This window comes from Equus przewalskii, chromosome 6, assembly GCF_037783145.1.
Source record: "Equus przewalskii isolate Varuska chromosome 6, EquPr2, whole genome shotgun sequence".
NCBI lineage: Eukaryota > Metazoa > Chordata > Mammalia > Perissodactyla > Equidae > Equus > Equus przewalskii.
The window spans coordinates 72,339,174-72,361,417 of NC_091836.1; the positions used below are offsets into that span (position 1 = coordinate 72,339,174).

General features: G+C 43.7%; 2 protein-coding genes across 5 annotated transcripts; one reads left to right on the forward strand and one right to left on the reverse strand.

Annotated features, from left to right (window-relative positions):
* Nucleotides 1-1,626: 1,626 nt before the first annotated feature.
* LOC103553105 (olfactory receptor 52B4-like) lies at nt 1,627-2,562 on the forward strand. Its single transcript, XM_070626691.1, has one exon. It carries the CDS (start codon nt 1,627-1,629, stop codon nt 2,560-2,562), a length of 936 nt encoding a protein of 311 aa, XP_070482792.1.
* A 3,208-nt stretch (nt 2,563-5,770) lies between these two features.
* Nucleotides 5,771-14,600, reverse strand: TRIM21 (tripartite motif containing 21). 4 transcript variants are annotated; one of them, XM_008523552.2, is made up of 7 exons: nt 14,137-14,600; nt 12,196-12,650; nt 11,611-11,706; nt 10,292-10,522; nt 8,400-8,422; nt 7,614-7,714; nt 5,771-7,328 (listed from the first exon to the last, which is right to left on the reverse strand). In XM_008523552.2, the coding sequence occupies exons 2-7, from the start codon at nt 12,601-12,603 to the stop codon at nt 6,778-6,780; spliced, it is 1,410 nt and encodes a 469-aa protein (XP_008521774.1). In that variant the 5' UTR covers nt 12,604-12,650; nt 14,137-14,600; the 3' UTR covers nt 5,771-6,777. The 4 variants fall into 4 exon arrangements, with proteins under 4 accessions (XP_008521774.1, XP_070480288.1, XP_070480289.1 ...); XM_070624187.1 differs by having other exon boundaries at nt 13,908-14,188; XM_070624188.1 differs by lacking the exon at nt 11,611-11,706 and having other exon boundaries at nt 14,137-14,365.
* Nucleotides 14,601-22,244: the final 7,644 nt, after the last annotated feature.

Genomic DNA, 22,244 nt, shown 5'->3' on the forward strand with positions numbered 1-22,244 from the left:
GTGCCATATTGGGGTTATAAGTCAAATGGCATTGGGTAAAGATTAAGAGGGTGGTGAGAGGATAGATGAAGAGAGAGCACATCCTTCCTTTTGTGAACCCAAGGTGAAACGGGAAGACACAGTTGAGCACATTTATACACTAAGGAAAAGGAGCCAACAGAGAGGAAGAGTTTGAAATTACTAGAGTGACACATTAACGGGGAGAGGTACTCACAGGGAAGAGAAGGTTAGGGTCTAGTGCACAGATGGAGGGCTAAGCCTTGAATAGGAAGGAGAGGGAAAAGATGAGGCAAATATAAATAAATTGGTAGGTGGCAGAGTGAGGGTAGGGAGATTAAGGGAAAGAACAATAGATGATTTTTTTTGTTCTTCTCCTTGAGCCAGGAGTCAGGAAATCACAATCACCTGATGATGGGGACCAAGGTGGAGTAGGGCAGCCATGCAGTGATTCAAAGGATGGTATGGGCAGCCAAATTCTAGCTCCACCATTTACTAGCCAGGCGACTTTGCATGGGGGAACTATTTAAACTCTCGAAGCTCTGTTGGCTCACCTATCAGTAAAATGGGGGAAATGACCAGTTATCTCACACTGTGGTGACTGAGGTAGCGTCCATGCAGTCCTTAGCACAGAGCCCTCCTGACTGATCTCTGTCTCCATTCTCCAACCCTCCTCCTCCCTTCCCTACCCGTCTTCCACAACACTGCAAGAGGGAGCTACCTAAAATGCTAACTTTACCATGCCATTCTCTTATTACAAATCCGTCAGTGTCTCTTCTTGCTCAACATAAATTTTAAACTCCCCAGAGTAGCGCTCAAAGACCTCAGTGATTTGGCCCCTCCCTTACTGCCTGGCATTATTTTCTACCATGTCCTCTTTGCTGTGGTAACCCTGAATCATCATAATTTTCCTCCAAACTCTGTGTCCTTTCAATCTCTGTGACTTTTCTCATGGTCTTCCCTCTTCACATAACTTTACATGGCAAGCTATTACTTATTCTTCGAGGTTCAACTCAGGGTGGCACTTTGAGAAAACTTTTTCTGAATTCCTAGGAAGCTCACCGTGTTTCCACAGCTCCCTGTGTTTAAATTTTTCTCCTCATTATCTGTGTTATATAGATAGATATTTTGCTTAATTTTCTGTCTCCTCCCAAGTAGGTCCTCCAGAAGCCATGGGAGGTGCTCAGTGAGGTTTGTTAAATTGCTAGTCAGCTCAGTTACCATTTTCCTTTTGAGATGCAGATCACATTCTGATGGTCAAAGTGGAACCTGCAGGATCGGTTATTCACAGCTCTTAACTGTTTACAACAACCCAAGACTAAGATCTATGGTGTTAAAGAGCTGGAACAACTCTTTTACAGATGATCTAATCCACCTTCTCCCCAACTTAAGTTTTAAAGTGATAAGAGAGAGACCCAGAGCAAGGAAGTAATTGTACTGAGATCACATAGCAAGTAGGTGAATGGCAAGATGTTCTAACCCATGTTTCCTGACTTCCTGACCAGGATGCTATCACTGCTCATCCAGTAGAAAAACCTCCCCTACTCCAACTCTATTCACCTTTTTTGGAAGAGAGAAGAGGTGACTGCCAAATCCTATACACCAACACTCAGGTGTTTTGTTCTGGGCATGGCAACCCCCAACCACACTGGTACCAGTCACTCGCTCTTCATTCTTCTGGGCATTCCTGGCCTGGAAGACCAGCATACATGGATCTCTCTCCCATTCTTTATTTCCTACCTTGTTGCTGTCCTTGGGAATAGCCTCCTTGTCTTCATCATCATCACTGAACGCAGCCTCCATGAACCCATGTACCTCTTTCTCTGCATGCTGGCTGTGGCTGACCTGATCCTGTCCACTACCACTGTGCCCAAAGCCCTGGCCATATTCTGGTTCCACGCTGGGGAGATCTCCCTTGATGGCTGTGTCACCCAAATCTTCTTCATCCATGCCACCTTCATTGCTGAATCAGGGATTCTGTTGGCCATGGCATTTGACCGCTATGTGGCCATCTGTGACCCACTGCACTATAGCACAGTGCTCAGTCATACAGTAATCATAAAAGTTGGCTTGGCTGTGGTCCTGAGAAGCTTCTCTGTGATACTCCCAGATGTGTTCTTGGTGAAGAGACTGCCTTTCTGCCGTAGCAATGTGCTACCACATACCTACTGTGAGCACATGGCTGTTGCCAAGTTTGCTTGTGCTGATATTCGTGTCAATGTCTGGTATGGCTTGTCTGTCCTTCTCTCTACTGTAGTGCTAGATGCCCTGCTCATCTTGGTTTCCTACACCCTCATCCTCAATGCAGTCTTCCGCCTTCCATCCCGAGGAGCTCGGCAAAAGGCCCTGGGCACGTGTGGCTCCCACCTTGGGGTCATTTCCATGTTCTACTTGCCTGGCATTTTTACTATAATTACCCAGCGGTTTGGGCAACATGTTCCTCTCCATACTCACATTCTATTGGCCAATGTCTGCATGTTAGCCCCCCCCATGCTGAACCCCATCATTTATGGGGTCAAGACCAGGCAGATTCGAGAACGTGTGGTGAGTACTTTGTCTTCATAGTGGAAACACTGCTGAGTTTGTGTGACTGATCAGGTGGTATGTTTACCAATGTAGGCTCTCACATTTTCTTTGCCCACTTTGTAGATTTATGAACTAAGGGTTCTGCTGACTGTGAACAAAGTGATTTGTCATGATTTTGATAGACTGCCATGTTACCTTGAGAAAAGTAGTATTTAGAAAAGAGTTTTTGGATCAGAATTAGATTTGAATCCTGGCTTCACCAAAAATGATGTGTTTGACCTTGGGGAAGTTACTTATTCTCTTAGAGACTCTTCTTAGCACATGTATAGGGTCCCTATCATCAAACCAGGCTAAATCATATTGAACAATGAGAATTATTTCCTATAATGAACTTATCTGGGACGTTGTAGTTAAAACAGCTAGAAAGAATATATGTTAATTTAATCATATATGCAATCGATAGTAAAAAGAAAACCGCTTTGTATTAGAAATGGGACCAACGGAACAGAATATAGAGAGCACAGAAATAAACTCATGCATATAAGGTCAACTAATCTTTGATGAGGGTGTCAAAGAATACAAAATGATAGTCTTTTGTCCACATGCAAAAGAAATTGGATTCATCTTACACCATATATAAAAATTAACTAGAAATGAATTAATGACTTAATAAGACCTGAAACTGTAAAACTCCTAGAAGAAAACACAGGGAAAAGCTCCTTGACATTTGTCTTGGTAATGATTCTTTTGGATATCACACCAAAAGCACAAGTAATAAAAGCAAAATAAACAAGTGGGACTACAGCAAACTAAAAAGCTTCTGCACAGCAAAGGAAATCATCAACAAAACGAAAAGGCAACCTATGGAATGGGAGAAAATATTTGCAAATCATACATTTGGTAAGGGGTTAATATCCAAAAAATATAAGGAACCTATACGACTCAATAGCAAAAAACAAAACAAAACAAAACAAAAACCTGATTAAAAAATGGGCAAAGGACCTGAAGAGACATTTTTCAAAAATGACATACAAATGGCCAACAGGTATATGAAAAGGTTCTTAACATCGCTAATTATGAAGGAAATAACATCGCAAATCAAAACCACAGTGAGATATTACCTCACACCTGTTAGAATGGCTATTATCAAAAAGACAACTAAGTGCCGGCAAGGATGTGGAGGAAAGTGAACCCTTCTGCACTATTGGTGGGAATGTAAATTGATGCAGCAACTATAGAAGACAGCATAAAGTTTCCTCAAAAAATTAAAAATTGAACTACCACATGATCCAGCAATCCCACTTTGGGATATATATTCAAAGGAATTGATATCAGAATCTTGAAGAGGAAGATATCTGTGCTTCCATGTACATTGCAGCATTATTCACAATAATCAAGACATGGAAACAACTTAAGTGTCCATCGACAGTAAATGGATAAAGAAAATGTGATGTATATAATGGAATACTATTTAGCCACAAACAAGAAGGAAATCCTGCCACTTGTGACAACATGGGTGAACCTTGGGGGCGTTATGATAAATGAAATAAGTCAGAGAAAGACAAATACTGTTGCCTGGAGGCAAGGGGCAGGAGGTGGGGGAAATGGGTGAAGGTGGTCAAAGGGTACAAACTTCCAGTTATAAGATGAATAAGTTCTGGGAATGTAATGTACAATGCGATGACTATAGTTAGTAATACTGTATTGTATATTTGAAAGTCACTAAGAGAGTAGATCTTCTAAGTTCTCACCCCCCCCGCCGCCCCAGCTCACACACACATATAACTGTAAGGTGATGGATGTGTTAACTAACCTTATTGTGGTGATCATTTTACAATATATAGGTACATCAAATCATTATATTGTACACCTTAAACTTACGAAATGTTATGTCAATTATATCTCAATAAAGCTGTGAGAAAGAAAGAAAATTTGGTACATATGTACAACAGAATATTATTCAGTTATAAAAAGAAGGACATCTTGCCATTTGTGAAAATATAGATTAACCTGAAGGACATTATACTAAGTGCAATAAGCCAGACGGAGAAAGACAAACAGTGCATGATTGCTCATATATGTGGAATCTAAAGAAGTCTACTACATGGGAGTAGAGAGTAGAATGGTGGTTGGCAAGGGCACAGGGGTGGGGGAAATAGGAAGATGTTGGTCAAAGGGTACAAACTTTCAGTTATAAGATGAGTAAGTCCTGAGGATCTAATGTACAGTACAGTGACTACAGTTAGTAATATTATATCGTATACTTGGAATTTGGTAAGAGTTGATCTTAAGTGTTCTCACCACACACACAAAAGGTAACTATGTGAGGTGATGGATGTGCTAATTAGCTTGATTGTGGCAATCATTTCACAAACTATATATATATATATATTATATATTTAAACTACATCTTACATATATATCATTTTTATTTGTCAATTATACACAATAAAGCTGAAAACAATTTAAAATATAAAAGTTTCATAAATTAAAAAAAGGGGGCTCACCATAATCTTTAAATTTCTTGATTATACTTTTATCATATGGCTGCAATAAAACTAAAAAAATATAAACAGGATCTTGAATATGCATGACAGAGTAAGCAGTGAATAAATATAACTTCTTTTTGCCTTAGCTTGTTTATCTTTAAAGTTTTAGTATATTAATTTCTGCCTCTTCTAATTCAAAAGAAGTTTTGGAATCAAAGATGACAAAATTCAACAGGCCTTATTCGCATTTTAAAGGATAATATTAATTGAAATTGGAATTGGTGCTGGCAGAGTCTTCCCTCATTTCTCAGGAGAATTTTTGTGTGACAGGCAGGGTGGTCCTAAATCATCTGTTAGAAATTACTGGTGGGGATAAAAGTTGAGATACTGTGAAATCTCCACTACTTAATTTCTTTTGGTAGAGACCAAGGGGATGGTAATTTGTCATCTGCGTAATGTGCATCCTCAAGTATCAGGGTAACCCGACATGCCAAGGTATTCGGATTTTGAGAAGTGAGAGCATTTAAGTTTATACATACTGAGGGCAACCTGAGATTCTATTTTAAATAAGGAATCAGGGTTCCTGGAAGGATATGGCTCTTCCACACCCTACTATTGCTCAGGTGTAGAGCTTCATTGTTCCAATCTTAAAAGCTTAAACTCAAGAAAGCGTTTGCTGTCACCAAGTGATGCTGTTACCTTAGTCCTGGCCTTCATACCAATCCGGGTTCAACTGGAGAAGCAGAACTAGCAGGAGGTAAATATTAAGAGATTTATTGCAAGGAATACGGTTACACAATTGTAGGGGCTGGCGAGGCAAGTCCTAAATCTGAGGCAGGCCATCAGGAAGGGCAAGCTGCAACTCTCGGGCAGGAGCTGAAGCAGCTATTCACAGGTGGAAGCCTCAGGTCTGCTCTTAGAGCCCTTCCCTGGATTGTCCTAGATAAGCTGGGTGGGCCTAATTCAATCTCCCTTACTTAAAGTCTAATGATTATAGACTTTAATAACATCTACAAAATACCTCACAGCAACATCTAGATGGGTGTGTGATTGAAAACCTGGGGGCTTATACCTTAGCCAGGTTGACACATCAGAATATCATCACACCATTTAGATTGATATGCTCTTTAACCAACTCCACTATCAACAAGATACAATTGGGAGATAATGGTGGGAATAGGGGAGGCACAGCAGGCTGGATATTTAACATGGCAATCTAAGGCATGCATAATTCAGCCTTTATTTAAAAAGTATGGCTGTTTTTCTATAGGCAGTGTGGAGCCACTTATGATCGGATGTGCGTATGGTGGAAAGATACTCCCAGATGTGTACGAGAACAAGGACTGAATGGGATAGATTGAGGCCCAATTTATTTAGGAAGTCCTTCTGCAAACCATGCAAGATATATAATGGAGATCTGAGCAAAGGCCTAGCGATGGAGAGGAGAAAACAAAACTTGAGTCACATGAAGAAGACAGAAACATGTTTTGGTTGGTCTGGATGAGTTTGAGCCAAATATAAGTAGTTTGCTTCATGGAGGGAATCATAAAGCAAACCAGGGCAGGAATATTGATGTTGAAGGTCTTTTGACACAGGCTTTCAGTGACCTCCTTGCCAAAGTCTGCTTGCTGGTATCCTGACACCTCTGGAGAGACAAAGGCGGTTCAGAATCCAGGGGCAAATGAGGCAGGGTCAGGGGTTGAGAAGGGGTACCAACAGAGAGGGTGTCGGTATCCAGAGAGAGCTCTCAACAGCAAGTGGATCCCTACCAATCCAACCTTAGTGGACAGAGGGTTAGAGGGGCTGCATTTTTTCCTCCATCGTTGAAACCAGGATTAAAGAAGGGCCGCAGAGATCCAGTGAAGGCACATTCAGAGAAGGTGTAGATGAGGGAGCCATGGTCAGTAATGTTGTAGAAGGAGACAGTGGCGGCCTCACAGTCCAGGAAGATCCCAACTTGGCATGGAGGCACCTGAAGGTGGAGGGGAGTCTGGGGGTAGGTGCCAGCCTCATATTTTTGTTTGTTCCATAGCCAAATTGCCCAGAAACCATTCTCTGGGCTAAGCACAAAGTGCCCCTTCCTCTGCACAGAGTCTCTACAAACCCCCAGGTCCCAGGCCTCCTTTCCCGTCACATCTACCTCCCAGTAAAATTTTCCAGAGTGGAAGTGCTGGGCACCCAGGACCATGGGATAAGTATCAAATCTCTCCTCATTTTCAGGCACTTTCTCCTGGGTGTTTCCAAGCCTCACGTTTCTCCGATCCTTTGAAAGGACGAGCCACGGATTGGCTGTGTGTGAGTCCAGAGTGATGTGTACTGCAGAGAGAAGAACACAGTCAGGCCAGGACAGTGTGAGGAGTCAGTAACCCTGTGTCTGTGGGGGCATGGGGATGACTCTCAACCTCTCTATGTAAGGAAATGACCCCCTAGCCAGCTCCAGCCCTTGCCCTGACCTTTGGGGGTACTACCTTCCCTATCTCCATCCTTGTCCCACCTGTTCTAACCTGCCATCTCTTCCCAACCCTGGGACGTACTCTGCACCTTTGTTATCCCTTTTTGCTCCCCAGCAGGCCAGTCCCACACTCCTGGCGCTTGCCTTACCTCCATACGACCTCAGCATCCTCTTCAGCCCTGGCACGCAGCACACAGTCCTCAGTTCTGGGGAGGCAATGTCCAGCTTTTTCAGGTCCCAGGACTCACTCCTGGGGGAAAATAGAGTTAGAGATCCATCCCCAACTCCCACCCCGTCCTCCCTGAAACCTAACACTATAACCTCCCTTGTGGATGACTGATAATTTAATTCAATGCAAATTTACCAACACCTCCTATATTAGGATCCCTGGGGGTGGGAGGCAAAAGGAGGTGGGATTTAGTTCCTATCCAGGCCTTCCTGGCTACATGGGCCTCTGCAGCATGTGGATAGTCTGTATCTCCTCTCCAAGCCTGAGGTCACCACACAAGCACTTCCCATTTCATTTTACAGGCAAGGCATCTGAGATAGGCTGAATCACTTCTGTAAGGGACCTCAAGGAGTCTTGCCCATGCCATGGGTCTTACTCATGACTCTTTATGGGAGGTCTGTCACTGGTTAGATTCTTTTTAAAGGAGTCCCAGCAGGCTGTAGACTCAGATCTTCCCAGAATTTGTCTGTTTGTCATGGCTTCACTTTGTGAAGATGTTATAGTCCAATTACTTTGGGCAACTCACCAACTGAGATGTCCATTCATTAGCCTTCTGAGACCAGAAAATATTTTATGGAGGACTGGGTCTTTGAGAGTAAGAAGTATGGGGAAAGCCTCAGTGCCTGTTTTTCTAACTCAATAACCTTTCTCACAGGTATCCATGCTTCCTGCCACCCTTCCTCTAACAAAGAAAACTCCTCCTTACCTTTCCAGGACACTTTTCACTTCCTGAGGAGAAGAGAGACAGAGAGTAAGTTCTGGAGTCACTGGTTTACCATTGACACTTCAGGCCTGTGGGTGATGCAATGCCACCCTCAGGTCCACAGGACACTGCTCTACCCCGCTCCTCTGGGCCAAGGCCCGAAAGACATTCTGACCAACTTGGAGCAGAAGGGATGTGTGGATGCTTGTGGGGTAACCAGAAACCCAGCATGGGGTGTGACCTATACTAGGGGAAGGATGATCAGGTTAAGGACTCTTAACTCAGAAAACAAATTAGAAAAACTAGATTCTTGGGGCGAGGCAGCAGAAGAGAGTAGAAAGAGGCAAATAGCTCAGCCTGGCTGAGGCCCAGAGACAGTCACAGAGAAAGAATGGCCGAGTCAGGATGCACAGAAATTGCTCTCTCCCATTTGTGGGCTTGAGTGGTTTGGGGAGGAAAGGCTGGTTAGTTCAAGTTCTGTCCTGTGCTGTAGTTGATGTTGCCCCGTAATGTAGGTGAAATCAAATCATTTGAGAATATTCTGTTTCAGGGGTCAGGAGCCCTTACATGGGAACTGGCAGGCTCCTAGGCCCAGTCAAAAGTACACTAGAAAGCTCGGCTCCATGTTAGGCACAAGCAAGATTTAGACAATGGGAAGGAGAGAGCCTGCCAAATCAAGCCAATCCAGTCAAGCTTTGCATAAACCAGAAAGAAAATGGCTTCATGACCACCTCTGACTGGGAGAAAGTGAAAAGGTGTGGGAAAAGGGGAACCATAGGGTATTACAGTAGAGGGGACTTTTGAGACTGTCTAGTCCATAATTTCCCCAAGTGAGGCAAACACATGAGTGGATGTGAGATGTCAAGTAGAACAAACATTGATGAATTTTTAAAAAATAGGTATGTACTTATTTTAATCTTAGCTATACCTCTTACTATTTGGGTGAACTTGGTCAGGTTATTTAGCTTTAGTCTCTCACTAAAGTCTCAACATGTCTGTGCCTTGGTTTTCTCATTTATGAAGTGAGGATGATGGCAGCACCCATCTCATGGCATGAGGGATTAATGCCTGGCACGTAATATGTGCTATTTAAGAATTTGTAGTTATTATTATTGTTATGAAATAAATCAGAAAAAATATCAGTGACATAACACATGATTTCTTGGCTACTATTGCTTAGGGCAAATTTCCTTTTAAAATAAATTTATTCAGGTAAAAGAGTGAGACAATTTAAAGAAAAGGAACATGCTAAAGTCATTTGGGTAGTTCATAGAAGTAGCAGAAATTGTAAAGATGACACATTTATGACTCAAGTTTGAGAAACCCTTATTATTTAGCCCACTCCCTGCTCCTTGTTTCACAAATGGAGGAATTAGGTCTGGGAAAGGAAAATAACTTAGGGTGACGGAGAGAATTGGTGGCAGGGCTGGGGCTGGGCTACCGTCTGTTAATTTTCAGTTCAGTGTTTCTAGTTACATCACGTTTATGAAAATCTTCCCATGGCCCAACACTCACCTAAGAGCCTTCATGGATTCTCTCATTTCATCCTTATAAAAATCCTTCAAGATATGTAATTTATAACATCCATGTAACATATGAGAAATCTGATACTCAGATTAAGGGACTTTCTCAAGGTCACAAAGCCAGTACATGTTGGAACAGGCACTTACTAGGGATGTCCTTTTCTTTTAACTGCCGTATGGAATATTCTCTCCTAAATCTGTACCTGTCCATGCCTTGAATGCAAACCACTCATGGGTCCAAATTCCAGTTTGATTTATTTAAGAAAATTCCAGCGACTGGATTTCTATTTGCTCTGATGGTAGCCCCAGAGAGCTCTGGCTTTTTTCAGATACTCCTTGAATCTCAGAGCGGGGATTGTCCCCAGGTCTCACCTGCAGCAGCTCCAGTGCTGAGCCCCGACTCCTCCTCTCCAGCTCCGAGATCAGCTCCTGCAAGGCCTGGCTCTGCTGGGCCAGCTTGGCCTCCGTCTCCCCAAGGACTCTCAGCTGTTCCCTCTCATCCTTCTCCAGTTTCTGCAATTGCCTCTGTTCCTCTTCAGCCAGGAAGTTTTTCTGCTGCATAAACTCTGCGTGAATCCTCAGTTTGTGCATCTCAACCTTCCTCTTCAGTGTCAATGGAAAGAGAGAGGTGGTTTTTATCAAAATCTCACAAGTTTCAGGAATGGAGGTGTCCATACCTATTTCTATTCCCTGTACACTCAACATTCTAGCTCTTTCTGGGAATAAATACACACACACAATTTTACCAGGGAGGTAGGCGGGTGAGGCTTCTGGGCCTAAGAGGGGAATGGGATTGGTGGGGGGCACTCTGTAGTTGCCCCACAACCACAGCTATGCTATCAGAGACTTTCCTTAACCTCTTTCAAAAGCCATTCACTGACCAGATGTGCCCCTTTGTCTTCATATCTCAGTGAGTTACTGAGAGAGTAACACCTGTCCTCACCTGCAACCACCTCACAAAGACAGGCTCACAAAACTGTTCCTAAGTCCTGGGGAAAGGGGGTCTTGGGATATTCTTTACTGACCTCTCCTGCTAGTGACTAGAGGGTCACCTGATGACAAAGGATGACCCCTTTTGCCACCATGGCCTGACTCATCCTGCCCCAGTCCCAAATCTTCCTCTTCTTGTATCTATTGGCCATGAGCTCCTTCCACTCTTCTCTAATCCCTGACCTACCTCACCTCCAAATAACTGGAGCAGAACAAGCTTTAGTTCCCCATTTAACTTTGGACCAGTGATCTGGACACAATCAAGTAACCACCTGGGCAGGCTGGTTTTCCTACCTCAGGCCTTGGTGGTTCCCTTACGTCTGTTCCTCACAGCCCTTGTCATTTCCTGACAGGCATAGCTTTGGGCCTCTCTCCTGGGATACTTCTGTCTCAGATGGTGAGGCACTGGTGCTGTCATCCCCTAAGACTGGGCTCAAGGAGCAGGAGCTTTAGCGTACGGCTTGTCCCTCAGCACCTTCTCCTGAGAGTCTCCATCTTTGTGTCAGATTGGGATCTCTTTGAGCTCCATCCTTTTCATTCCCTTCTATCAAGAGACCTAGAGGATGGCTGGTTCTTGGACAGTGAGATATACTGACTCTATCACTCCTCAGACAGGCAGAGCTAACGTTAGGGCTTTCTTGAGTCCAGGACCCTGGTCCCTGCCCAGGCTTCTAAGATTCCCTTCAGGATGTGACTCTTGCCTTCCAATCTGCTCTCTTTGTTGCAACATCCACTTCTAACTTCTCAGCCAACTCCTGCTTTGTTCTCAGTTTTCCTAATGCCAGCTGGAGCTTCTCCTACAGAGAAAGACAGCAAGTTAATGCCAATCAGACCAAGAAGTAGGATGGGGGGCACGAGGTAGGGGAAGATTATCCTAGTTCTTAGAAAAGCCAGAGTGCAGAGGAGGAGGGAGGGGTGGAGTCTGATTGGGGTAGGAATCCTGTGGATGGGGAGATTTTGGAAAAAGCCTGATGTTGCTTACAAAATAGAGCTACACTGTTGGGGTGGGGGCACTACTCATTCCTAATTAACCAGGAGGCCACAAGGAAACATGAAGCTTGCAGCATTTTCCCGAAGCACATCCCCTGTTCCTGGGGAATGAGAAGGTTGTGCTGAGCCTTCATTTTCCCCCTTAAATTAGACATGGAAGGCAGGAGACTCCCTCCCTTTCTCTAACCCCTCAACTCTACAGATGACTCTCTCCCATCCCTGGCTCTGGGGAACAAAGCACTCATCAGGGCCCCATCTCCTTTCTACCTGTTTATGCCTCCATGTTAAGGCCTTACCTGGTACTCCTGAGCAGCCTCCTCAATAGGAACCGTGGAGTGGTCACGGTGTTTCCGGGACTGGGAACACACCAAGCAAAGGACCTTCCCATCTTCCTCACAGTATAGGTGAAGTCTCTCCCCATGCACCTCACACCTCTCCCCCTGTGTGCCCTCCTTGGCACCCTGGCTGATTTTTCTAAGGCTGTCCACCATGTTGGCTAGCTGCCGATTGGGCCGGAGGTTCCTGAGCATGAATTTGTGCCGGCACACAGGACAGATGCTGCCCACATTTTTCCCGACCTCAGAGATGCATTCGTGGCAGAAGCTGTGGCCACATTCAATGCTCATAGGCTCCACTGTGGGATCCAGGCAGATAGGGCACGTGACCTCCTCCCACATCATTTCCAAAGGCATTGCAGAGGCCATAGCGGTAACGTTCCTATTAAGCAGCACTGTGGAGACCTAATGGTGGCCTAGAGGGGAGAGGAGAAATGGAAAGGAGGGGATGAGAAGGGTTGTGTGAGGAAGACAAAATAACTCAAAGGAAAACATGAGGGAGAGTGAACTGGAGGGGCTGAAAACAAGAAAAGACAAGAACATTAACCTGAATAACAAGAGCTTCTCGTCCATAGTCTGGGCCATTGACCCAGTCAGGCAGAAGGGGAAAGTGACTCCCCCAAAGAGACAGTGAAAATTGTTGGGAACCTCAGAGATAAAGATGTTTACAATTTTTCTTTCATCATGTCCATCTCTGCTTAAACCCTCAGTACCCAGGCTTTTCCTGTCCATCTTCTCCCATCTCAGGCCGCTGGTACTCCACTTTGCAGAGAAGTTAATCATAATAATAGCGACCATTTACCATGCACCTTCCTTGTGCCAGAGAAGGGGCTTGGCATATATCTTCATTAATCTTTGCAATGATCACAGGAGCTAAATATATGTTATATGAATATATATATATATAAATATTTATATTCTTATATATTCTTATAAGTATACACTCATGCATCGCTTAACGACAGGAATATGTTCTAAGAAATGTACTCAGGCTATTTCTTCATTTTGCAATCAGAGTGTACTTACACAAACCTAGATGGTATAGCCTACTACACACCTAAGCTACATGGTACTTACCTTATGGGACCACCATCATATATGCAGTCCATTGTTGACCAAAACATTGTGTGTATATATATATACACACACATGTATATGCGTATGTGAGTATACACACACATGAATGTGGTAGAGCACTTCCTGGGCTCTTTCTCAGCTACTCCCAACCTGGTACCTGTCTTCCTTTCCTCCAGGGCAGAGACCCATACTTTTTTTTTTTTTTGAGGAAGATTAGCCCTGAGCTAACTGCTGTCAATCCTCCTCTTTTTGCTGAGGAAGCCTGGCCCTGAGCTAACATCCGTGCCCATCTTCCTCTACTTTATATGTGGGACGCCTACCACAGCATGGCTTGCCACACAGTGCCATGTGCACACTTAACCACTGCGCCACCAGGCGGCCTGAGATCCATACATTTCTAACATCCTGAACAGCCCTGCTGCTCTCATCTCCAGAGGGGGACTTTTAGGGATAGGAGTCTCAAGGACTGCAGACCTGCCCCACACTGTGCTACCCTGGACCATCCTCTGAGCTAGGTTCCCATCCTGTGTCTCACAGTTTCAACCAGCAATTCGCCCCTCATCCCAGCTCAGGCGCCAGCAGCAGGGCAGACCTACTTTTTCCTCGGTGACTTTGGAAGTCCTGTTCCCAGCCCAGCTCCTCGCAGAGAGCTGGCCAGCACAGGAAGAACCGCTGGGCCTGGGTTGAGAGCGACGGCGAAGGGAAAACTGAGACGGAAGCCTCTAGGGGTGGGGACTGGTTAGGAGGGGCTCTTCAGATCTGGGGCAGGGGAGAAATGGCCCCCAGGGTGGGCTGGGGGACCTCAGTCTAGCTCCGTTCACTCACCTTTTCAGGGGACTCGGCAGCTGGCAGCCGGTTCCTTATTTCACTTTCGATTTCCTGTCAGGCGAGTCTGAAAGGAGCGAGGCAAAAGGGGAGGAGAGTGGGAGGAGCAATGGGAGGGAGGTAAACAGAAGGCAGCGGGGGAGGGAGGGGCGGAGGAGGAGAGAAGGAAGAGTCGGGGCAGCAGGTGTTAGAAGCTTCTGACGCCCCAGGCTGGCGTTTCTTGGAGGCTGGCACTGACCGACAGCTCCGCAGCATTTCGTCCTTGCTTTGCGTTCCCTCCCATGTCCTCATTATCTAATACAGTAAAATATCCCCTCTGCTAGGTGGAGGAGTCACACTGCTCAGACGCTGGTCATCACCCCACACCTACGTGCTGTGCCCACCTGTGGGAGCTGCTCTTAAGGAGGTTTGGGTAGAGAGAAACTTGCCTGGAGCTCGCCCTCACGTGCCACCGTCTGCTTCCTACTTCCAGAAACAGTTCCTGTTCAGGAGACTTGATATTCTTTTAACATCAGGGAGTGAGAGGTTTATTCCGCGTGACCCCAAGGCAGGTGTCACAGCAGTGAGTGATAGGAAGGGAAGTGACGTTTACTGAGCACCAACTCTGCACTTGTCACTGAGCTAGGGATTTCAGCAGGTTATTATTATGATTTTTTTTTTTAAAGTTGTGGTAAAATATACATAAAATTTACCATCTTAACTATTTTTCAGTGTATAGTTCAGTGGCATTAAATACATTCATATTGTTGTGAGACCATCACCACTCCCTCATTCACAGAACTTTTTTTGTCTTGCCAAACTGAAACCCTGTTACCCATTAAACAATAACTCCTCATCCCCGCCCTGCGTGCCCCCCCCACCCCAACCTTTACTCTTGGCGCCACCACTCTGTTTTCTGTCTCTAGGAATTTGGCTACTGTAGGTGCCTCATGTAAGTAGAATCCTACAGTATTTGTCCTTTTGTAACTGGCTTATTTCACTCAACATAAGATCCTCAAGATTCATCCATATTGTAGCATGTGGCAGGATTTCCTTCCTTTTTAAGGCTGAATAATATTCCATTGTATGTATATACAGTTTGTTTATCCATTCATCTCTCGATGGACACTTGGGTGGCTTCCACGTTTTGGCTATTGTGAATGATGCTGCCATGTCAAGTTATATTATTTAAGCCACACAACAATTTAGCAATTTAGGGGTTATTAAATTCATATTACAGGACAGGACACTGAGGCTGGAGTGACATGACTTGCTTGAAGTGACATAGTTAGCACGGGTGCATGAGAGTTAAAGACCCAGGGAAGACCTTCATTTTAGTGACAGCCCAGAGATAACAGGCTGCACTGTCGGTTCAATAGGGGCTGTAGGCACAGCTGGTAGGCATGTGGTCATAAGATGTAGAGGAGGAAAGAAAAAAGGGGAAGGCTGAGAAGGCTAGAGGAATTCTCAATTCCTTCCAACTCAGACATTGTCTTTTTGTCTCTGTATAGCTTAAAGTAAAAACATCAGTTGAACTTTGCTTGATATTTTCTATACGTTTAGGGAACCTAAAAACACTTTATGTTTCTTTGAAAAATCTCCAGTTCTGTTTTTAAGAGAATTTGCTTAGTGAAAGGCTGCCGCTGTACTAAGATTTGTTTCCAGGAACGTAGTGCCAGAAAGCAAAGAGGAAACAGAAAAAAAAAAAAAAAAAAAAAAAAGGGAAGAAGAGACCTGTACGTGAATTTGCAGACACTCTGAAAATGACTCTTCTTCACATCACTGCAGACCCTCTGTTGTTGCCTGCAGGCGTGGAGTAAGCCACTGTCGGGAGTAGAAAAGAGCGTAGGTCTCATGATATTGCAGCCATGGATTCAATGCTAACCTTGCTGTTTACTAGCTTTGTGCCACCTTTCTGAGCTTCAATTTTCTCATCTATTAAATAAGGATATTAATATGTCAATGACAGGGTTGCTTTGGTATATGTTCAATTATATGCACACAGATCAATTAACATGACATATGCATAGCTGCCACAGCCCCCACCTTGGTAATTGGCCGTAAGACCTAAGTTGCCCCTCATTCCAAGTTCCCCTCACAGCCCCCCCAGGACTTTGGTACTTCAGTGTTCTTTTCCCCATGAGTTGACCCAAATCTTCATTCCCGAATGATCGGCGTCCTTAATGTTCCTGTCTTTAATGCACTGGCCATTGTTATCGAACAATGTAAGGGATAACTAGGAATCTGTCCAATGTATATTTTGGTTTTAGGCATAGTCCCTCCTCACCTCCATTATGTACCAGCAACCCAAGTTCTCCTTGGTATTAGGGGGTAAGTCCTTCCAGCCAGGGGACTGCCCATTTCTTCAGTGGCTTAAGAAGCCTCAAAGAGCCAGGGGATAATTGCAAATTCCAGTCTGTTAGAACCAAGTTTGCTTACTATGGTGGGAGGGCTTCTCTCTTCTTTACTAGACCCTCCAAACAGGGCTGAGCCCTGTGCTGGAGGATGGATAGAAAATGTTCTGTTAATGAGTGACTAGTTTGATGGCAACAGGGGCCACTTCCACCTCCCCTCTTGATTCTCTGAAGAGTGTGTATTTACTGGATGTGAATCCAAAGGCCACCATATATTAGTTGCCAGTTTTAAGCATGTACCAGAATTTATGGGACAACCTTCCTATCCCATAGGGTTGGGTTTCCAAACCAGTGCCATACCTGAGCCTTCAGCAGGGCATCTCATAGTTTTTTGGCCAGCTTTTCCTGGCTGATGGTACACATTGTAAGACCAAGGCATTCTACAGTGCAATCCCATTATCTGTGTTCTTTGATTGTAAAATCAGTTCCTTGGTTGCAAGTGAAGTTTTTGGGATCACCTATGGTGTAAATTTAAAAACGATGATGCTGGCAGAAGCAAGGTAGATGGGAAAACAAATTTGTCTCTGGAATATTACCTATTTTGTGAAGATAAATTGCTACTGGTTCAATGTAACTAATGTGCCACTAGAAGACTATCTAGACTCTCCTAGAAATAGTGGAAAATAAGGCTCAGATTTGGCCTCTTGTCTAAAAATGTCCATAGTAGCGGGAATAGAAGCTATACATGAACATGGATTTCCCCTCACAAAGGCTTATCTGTTTTTCTGATATGGACACTTGCACGTGAACCCATTGAACAAGCAACAGGTGACTAGGGCAGAGGCTGATCAACATCCACAGGATGGGTCATCTTATCTACCTGATTACCCTCTCTGCATGTATGTCCTCTGGTGGGTATTCACATGGGACAAAAATATTGTCACATTCTGAACCCTTTCCTAGAGGTTCAACGCATACTTCTACCCATAACTCTGTTATCAATCTTTCAATCTTGTTTATGTTCAGCCTCTGACCTACAAGCCAACCTGTTAGACACAGTTAAGGGATATATATATATATATATATATATATATATATATATATATATATAAAATATACATCAATTCATCTTTTCTTTCAAAGTGGACAACCACTTGCTTCAAGTTCTATCCATTAGGAAGATTTTCCTTCACCCTTGCCTTTCAGGGTATATGTATTAGACACTAATTTGGTGCACCATCTCAGATTCTCTTGAACCCCTCTTATTTTCTTAGTCAGCACCCTACCAGTGTCAGTCACCACTCCATAAACATATTTTTGGATTTGGATGAAGCGCCACACTGCAGGTCATGGATCCAGGTTTCTGAGCAGCCATTATAGGCAAATGACATAAGCAAAAAGTGCAGGGAGTTCCTTCCCCATGAGGGGAACGTTGACCAATGAGAAATGGGAAATAGAAGAGAGTGGGACAAATAAACTCCTCTCCTTTCTCTCCTATAAACTACTTCAGCTTGAGTCTCCTCCTTGCAACTCTTCTGATGAGTAAACCCACTGGCTGAGGGATCTGCTTGTCTTCTCAAAACTCATTATGAATCATTATCCAGTGTGAGAATGCATTGCATTGTTTTACATTTTTTCCTGCCTCACTTCCCTTTCCCCCAACTCTAATTGCCTCACTTCTCTTTTTTCTTAATCTCATTGTCAACTGAATAAAGGCCACTAATTTAATCTTACCTTAGGCTCATCTAGAGGACCTGGTCAGTCTTCCTCCAATATTTACAATGTCTAAACCCAGTTAGAAACCAGATCACAAGGGAGCCTGGGAAACCCAGCATTCGGGGATTAACCTCTTGAAGTGAAAAGGGGGAAGGAATAAATTTGAGAGCAAACATGCAAATGACCAGAACAGTGTTTTATATTGTAGGAGAGGAAGACATTTCCTCTATCCAAAGTGGGTTCATCTGGCCGGAGAACGAATTAAATTCACATGAGACAGAATAGCAAGAGAAAATTAAACAAAGCTTTATGAGGAACCATGGCCCGGGGACTTTCTTCCCGAAGGAAGAAAGGGCACCGAAGAAGTGGGGTGCACAGAGTGGTTATATACCCCCAAACAGGATGTTTCACATATGATTGAAATGTCCCTCCTGCAATAATCACAAGATTGCCCTGTCGGCACAGTGCTTGATGGACACAGCAGATAGTGGGTCTGCTATCTCGGTGGGCGGAGCAGGAGGCAATTCTATTGTCTCGAGCTGGGTGGTCACAGGTGAGCGCAGCAATCAGTTCCTAGCCTAAGAAAAGATGCTTAATCCTGAAGGAAATGCCAACGTTGGGAGGGGGAGGGAAGTCAGTCTCAGGAGGCTATCAGACAAGCACAATAAACAAATGCAGATTTAAGTCCTTGCCTTCCCCATTGATTAAGAGTTTCTAGAGACATCTTTACAGATGGAGAGTTCCTTTACAATGTCAATGTCTCTTACAAAGCATATGTAAATTCTACTTTTCAGTTGCTTTCCTGTCTGCAAAGGAGCTAGCCTCAAATAATCATGCCAAAGAGACATACGTTGGGGTGGCCAATTCCAGACCCCTACAATATATATCATCTCATTTACACCCCTCTAGACAGTCTTATCATCTCAATTTTATAGAGTGGATGCTGATGAATTTATAGTCTAGGTACTTCGTACTGGGTGCCTAGCTTAATAATAAGGAGTTTAAACTCTGATTCCATATACAATGATCTTAACTGTAATCCCGGCAAGCCTTTTATTTCTATGTATTTAAGATCAACCTGTCCTCAAAGTCTCAACTCAAACATCATCCTCTTTTGTATAACACCTTCCCTATTTCTCTCATATATTCAAGTAGAGAACAATGTACCAGTTTAGTTTTTATACATGCTTTATTCTCTTTTAGAGGCATAAGCTACTAGAGAAGAGGACTGGTCCCTGATTAATCTCTAGGTGAACCACGATGAATAAAGGAACCCCAATTTTGTGAGCCAATTCAAAGATGATTGGATAACGTAGATTTTTAGAATGAGTAGTGTCAAATAAAAATGGCAAGTAATAGGATATATTGGAATATATGAGGTGTAAACCTAATTCGGCCTGACCTTGTCTTTCCAAAAGGGCCTGACCGAGGCCATTGAGCATGCATTGTATATATGCTTTAGAGATTCCCTATGGCAAGAGCAAAAGGCCCTTGAGATAAAGGTGCAACTTCCCTCCACCTCCCAACATTGGCGTCTCCTTAAGGATTAAGCATCTTTCCTTAGGCTAGAAACTGATTGCTACGCTCACCTGTGACCACCCAGCTCGAGACAATAGACTTGCCTCCTGCTACGCCCACGAAGATAGCAGACCCACTACCTGCTGTGTCCATCAAGCGCTGTGCCGACAGGGCAATCTTGTGACTATTGTGGGAGGGACATTTCAATCATATGTGAAACACCCTCTTTGAGGGTATATAACTGCCCTATGTACTCCCACTTCTTTGGAGTGCTCTGTTCCTTTGTGGAAAGACTCCCCAGGGTTATAATCCTCAGATTTCAGCTCAGAATAAACTCACCCAAATTTTCATTTACAGATTGGTTATGGATTATTTTCGTCGACAGTAGAATGGGAGCAGTCTCTCATGAGCACACAGAATTGGTTTTAGGCTTCACCGGTCCACTTCCATTTATCATTCTCTCCCACCCCAGTTTTGAGAGATGACCAGATATCGGTCATATTTCTTAGTTTTAAGGCAAAGAAAGCGTTCCAGAATGAGATTCTAGAAAAACTAAAGGAAAGATTTCATCAGAGAGATGTTAGTATTTCAACAAAACAGTTAAAAATCCATTAAAAATTCTCTCTTTACCTTTGGAGACTGAAATATAAGAAACTGAAAAATTTCTACAATTTTAATGAATGATAAAAGGGGTATGTGATAGGTATGGGAATGCTTATATTGGGGTGCAGCCCATGGAGGACCGAGGTTGGTCTCATGTTTGGAAGAACCACCTAGAAAACCTCAGGAACTGCTAATGGCCTTGTATGGACCTGAAATTGGCCACCCCAAGATATGTCTCTTTGGCATCAGGATTATTTGAGGTTGATTGCTTTTGATAAACTGGGACAGGGAAGGAGGCTCTGAGGAATGGAACTTGCCCTTCCTTAGGACACATTTACATTTGTAAGGTAAATCTCTATCTGTAAAAGGTACCTCCCTCTCTGTACCAGGAAGAAGAAAGGAGATGACCTTCTCTCCAGAAACTCTTAATCAATACCAAAGGCAAGGACTTACAATCTGCATTTTATTGTGCTTCTCTGGTAACCTCCTGTAACTGACTTCCCTCCCCCTCCCAATGTTGGCTTTTCTTTAAGGATTAAGCATCTTTCCTTAGGCAAGGAACTGATTGCTGCGCTCACCTGTGACGGCCCAGCTCCAGACAATAGATTTGCCTCCTGCTACGCCCACCGAGATAGCAGACCATTACCTGCTGTGTCCATCAAGCACTGTGCCGACAGGGCAATCTTGTGACTATTGTGGGAGGGTCATTTCAATCACATGTGAAACACCCTGTTTGGGGGTATATAACCACTCTGTGCACCCCACTTCTTTGGTGCCCTTTCTTCCTTTGGGAAGAAAGGCCCCAGGCCATGGTTCCTCATAAAGCTTTGTTTAATTTTCTCTTGCTATTCTGTCTCATGTGAATTTAATTCATTCTCCGGCCAGACGAACCCACATTTGGGAAGAGGAAATGTCTTCCTCCCCTACAGCCTCAAGCAGATGGAACCTTGAATTCTCCTGTTCTCTACCCTGCAGGACACGCTGGGACCTGGAGTGGAATAAATAAGAGCCAGGACATCCTTCAGTGTAGCCCATCACCTCTACATTGTCCTCCTCTCTGTGTGGGAGAGAAAGGAAGAAGAGATGGTTGAAGTTAGTGAATTAAAGGCTCTCATCTTCTACAAAATTACTGACCAATATTCTTCAATGACCTCAAGGTCGTGAAAACCAAAAAGACTGAGAAATTGTCACAGACCAGAAGAGACTAAGGAGATATGATGACTAACTGCAGTGTGGTCCCCTGCATTGGATCCCGGAACACGAGACGGACACTAGTGGAAAAACTGGTGAAACCCAATAAAATCTGGACTCTAGTTAATAGTAATGTACCAATATTAATTCCTTAGTTTTGACAAATGTACCATGTTTGTGTACAATATTATCATTAAGAAAACTGGGTGAAGGATATACAGAAAACTCTCTATACTATCTCTGTAACTTTTCTGTAAATCTAAATTTATCCCCAAATAAAAAGGTTTTTTTAAAAAAATTAAAAACTCTGACTATGAGTGGTGGAGGATGTGTGACATGTGGATGGGCAACACAGAGGAGTCCAGACCAATTACTGAAGCCTGTTCTCAATTTCCTACTGGAAAGGAAAGGGAGGATGTGTGGAACATATAGGATGAGCCAGGTTCTTTTCTGAGTGCCTTCACTTTCTAATATATATTAGAATTTCTAATATAATTCTAACAATTATTCCCAGTTTACAAGTGAAGCATAAAAGGCTCAAGGAGTTAAAGTAATTTGCTCATTATCACACAGTTAATAAGTGACAGATCCAGAAATAGATCATAGCTTTTCTACTGCGTCATACTCGATGTATGAGCACCGAGGGTATTACCAGGAGAGGGATATTGCTTCATCATTATAGCTTTTTCTCAACCACCTTCATTCTCTACGTACAGACATAAAGTTAGAGAGAGAACTTCTCTTCTC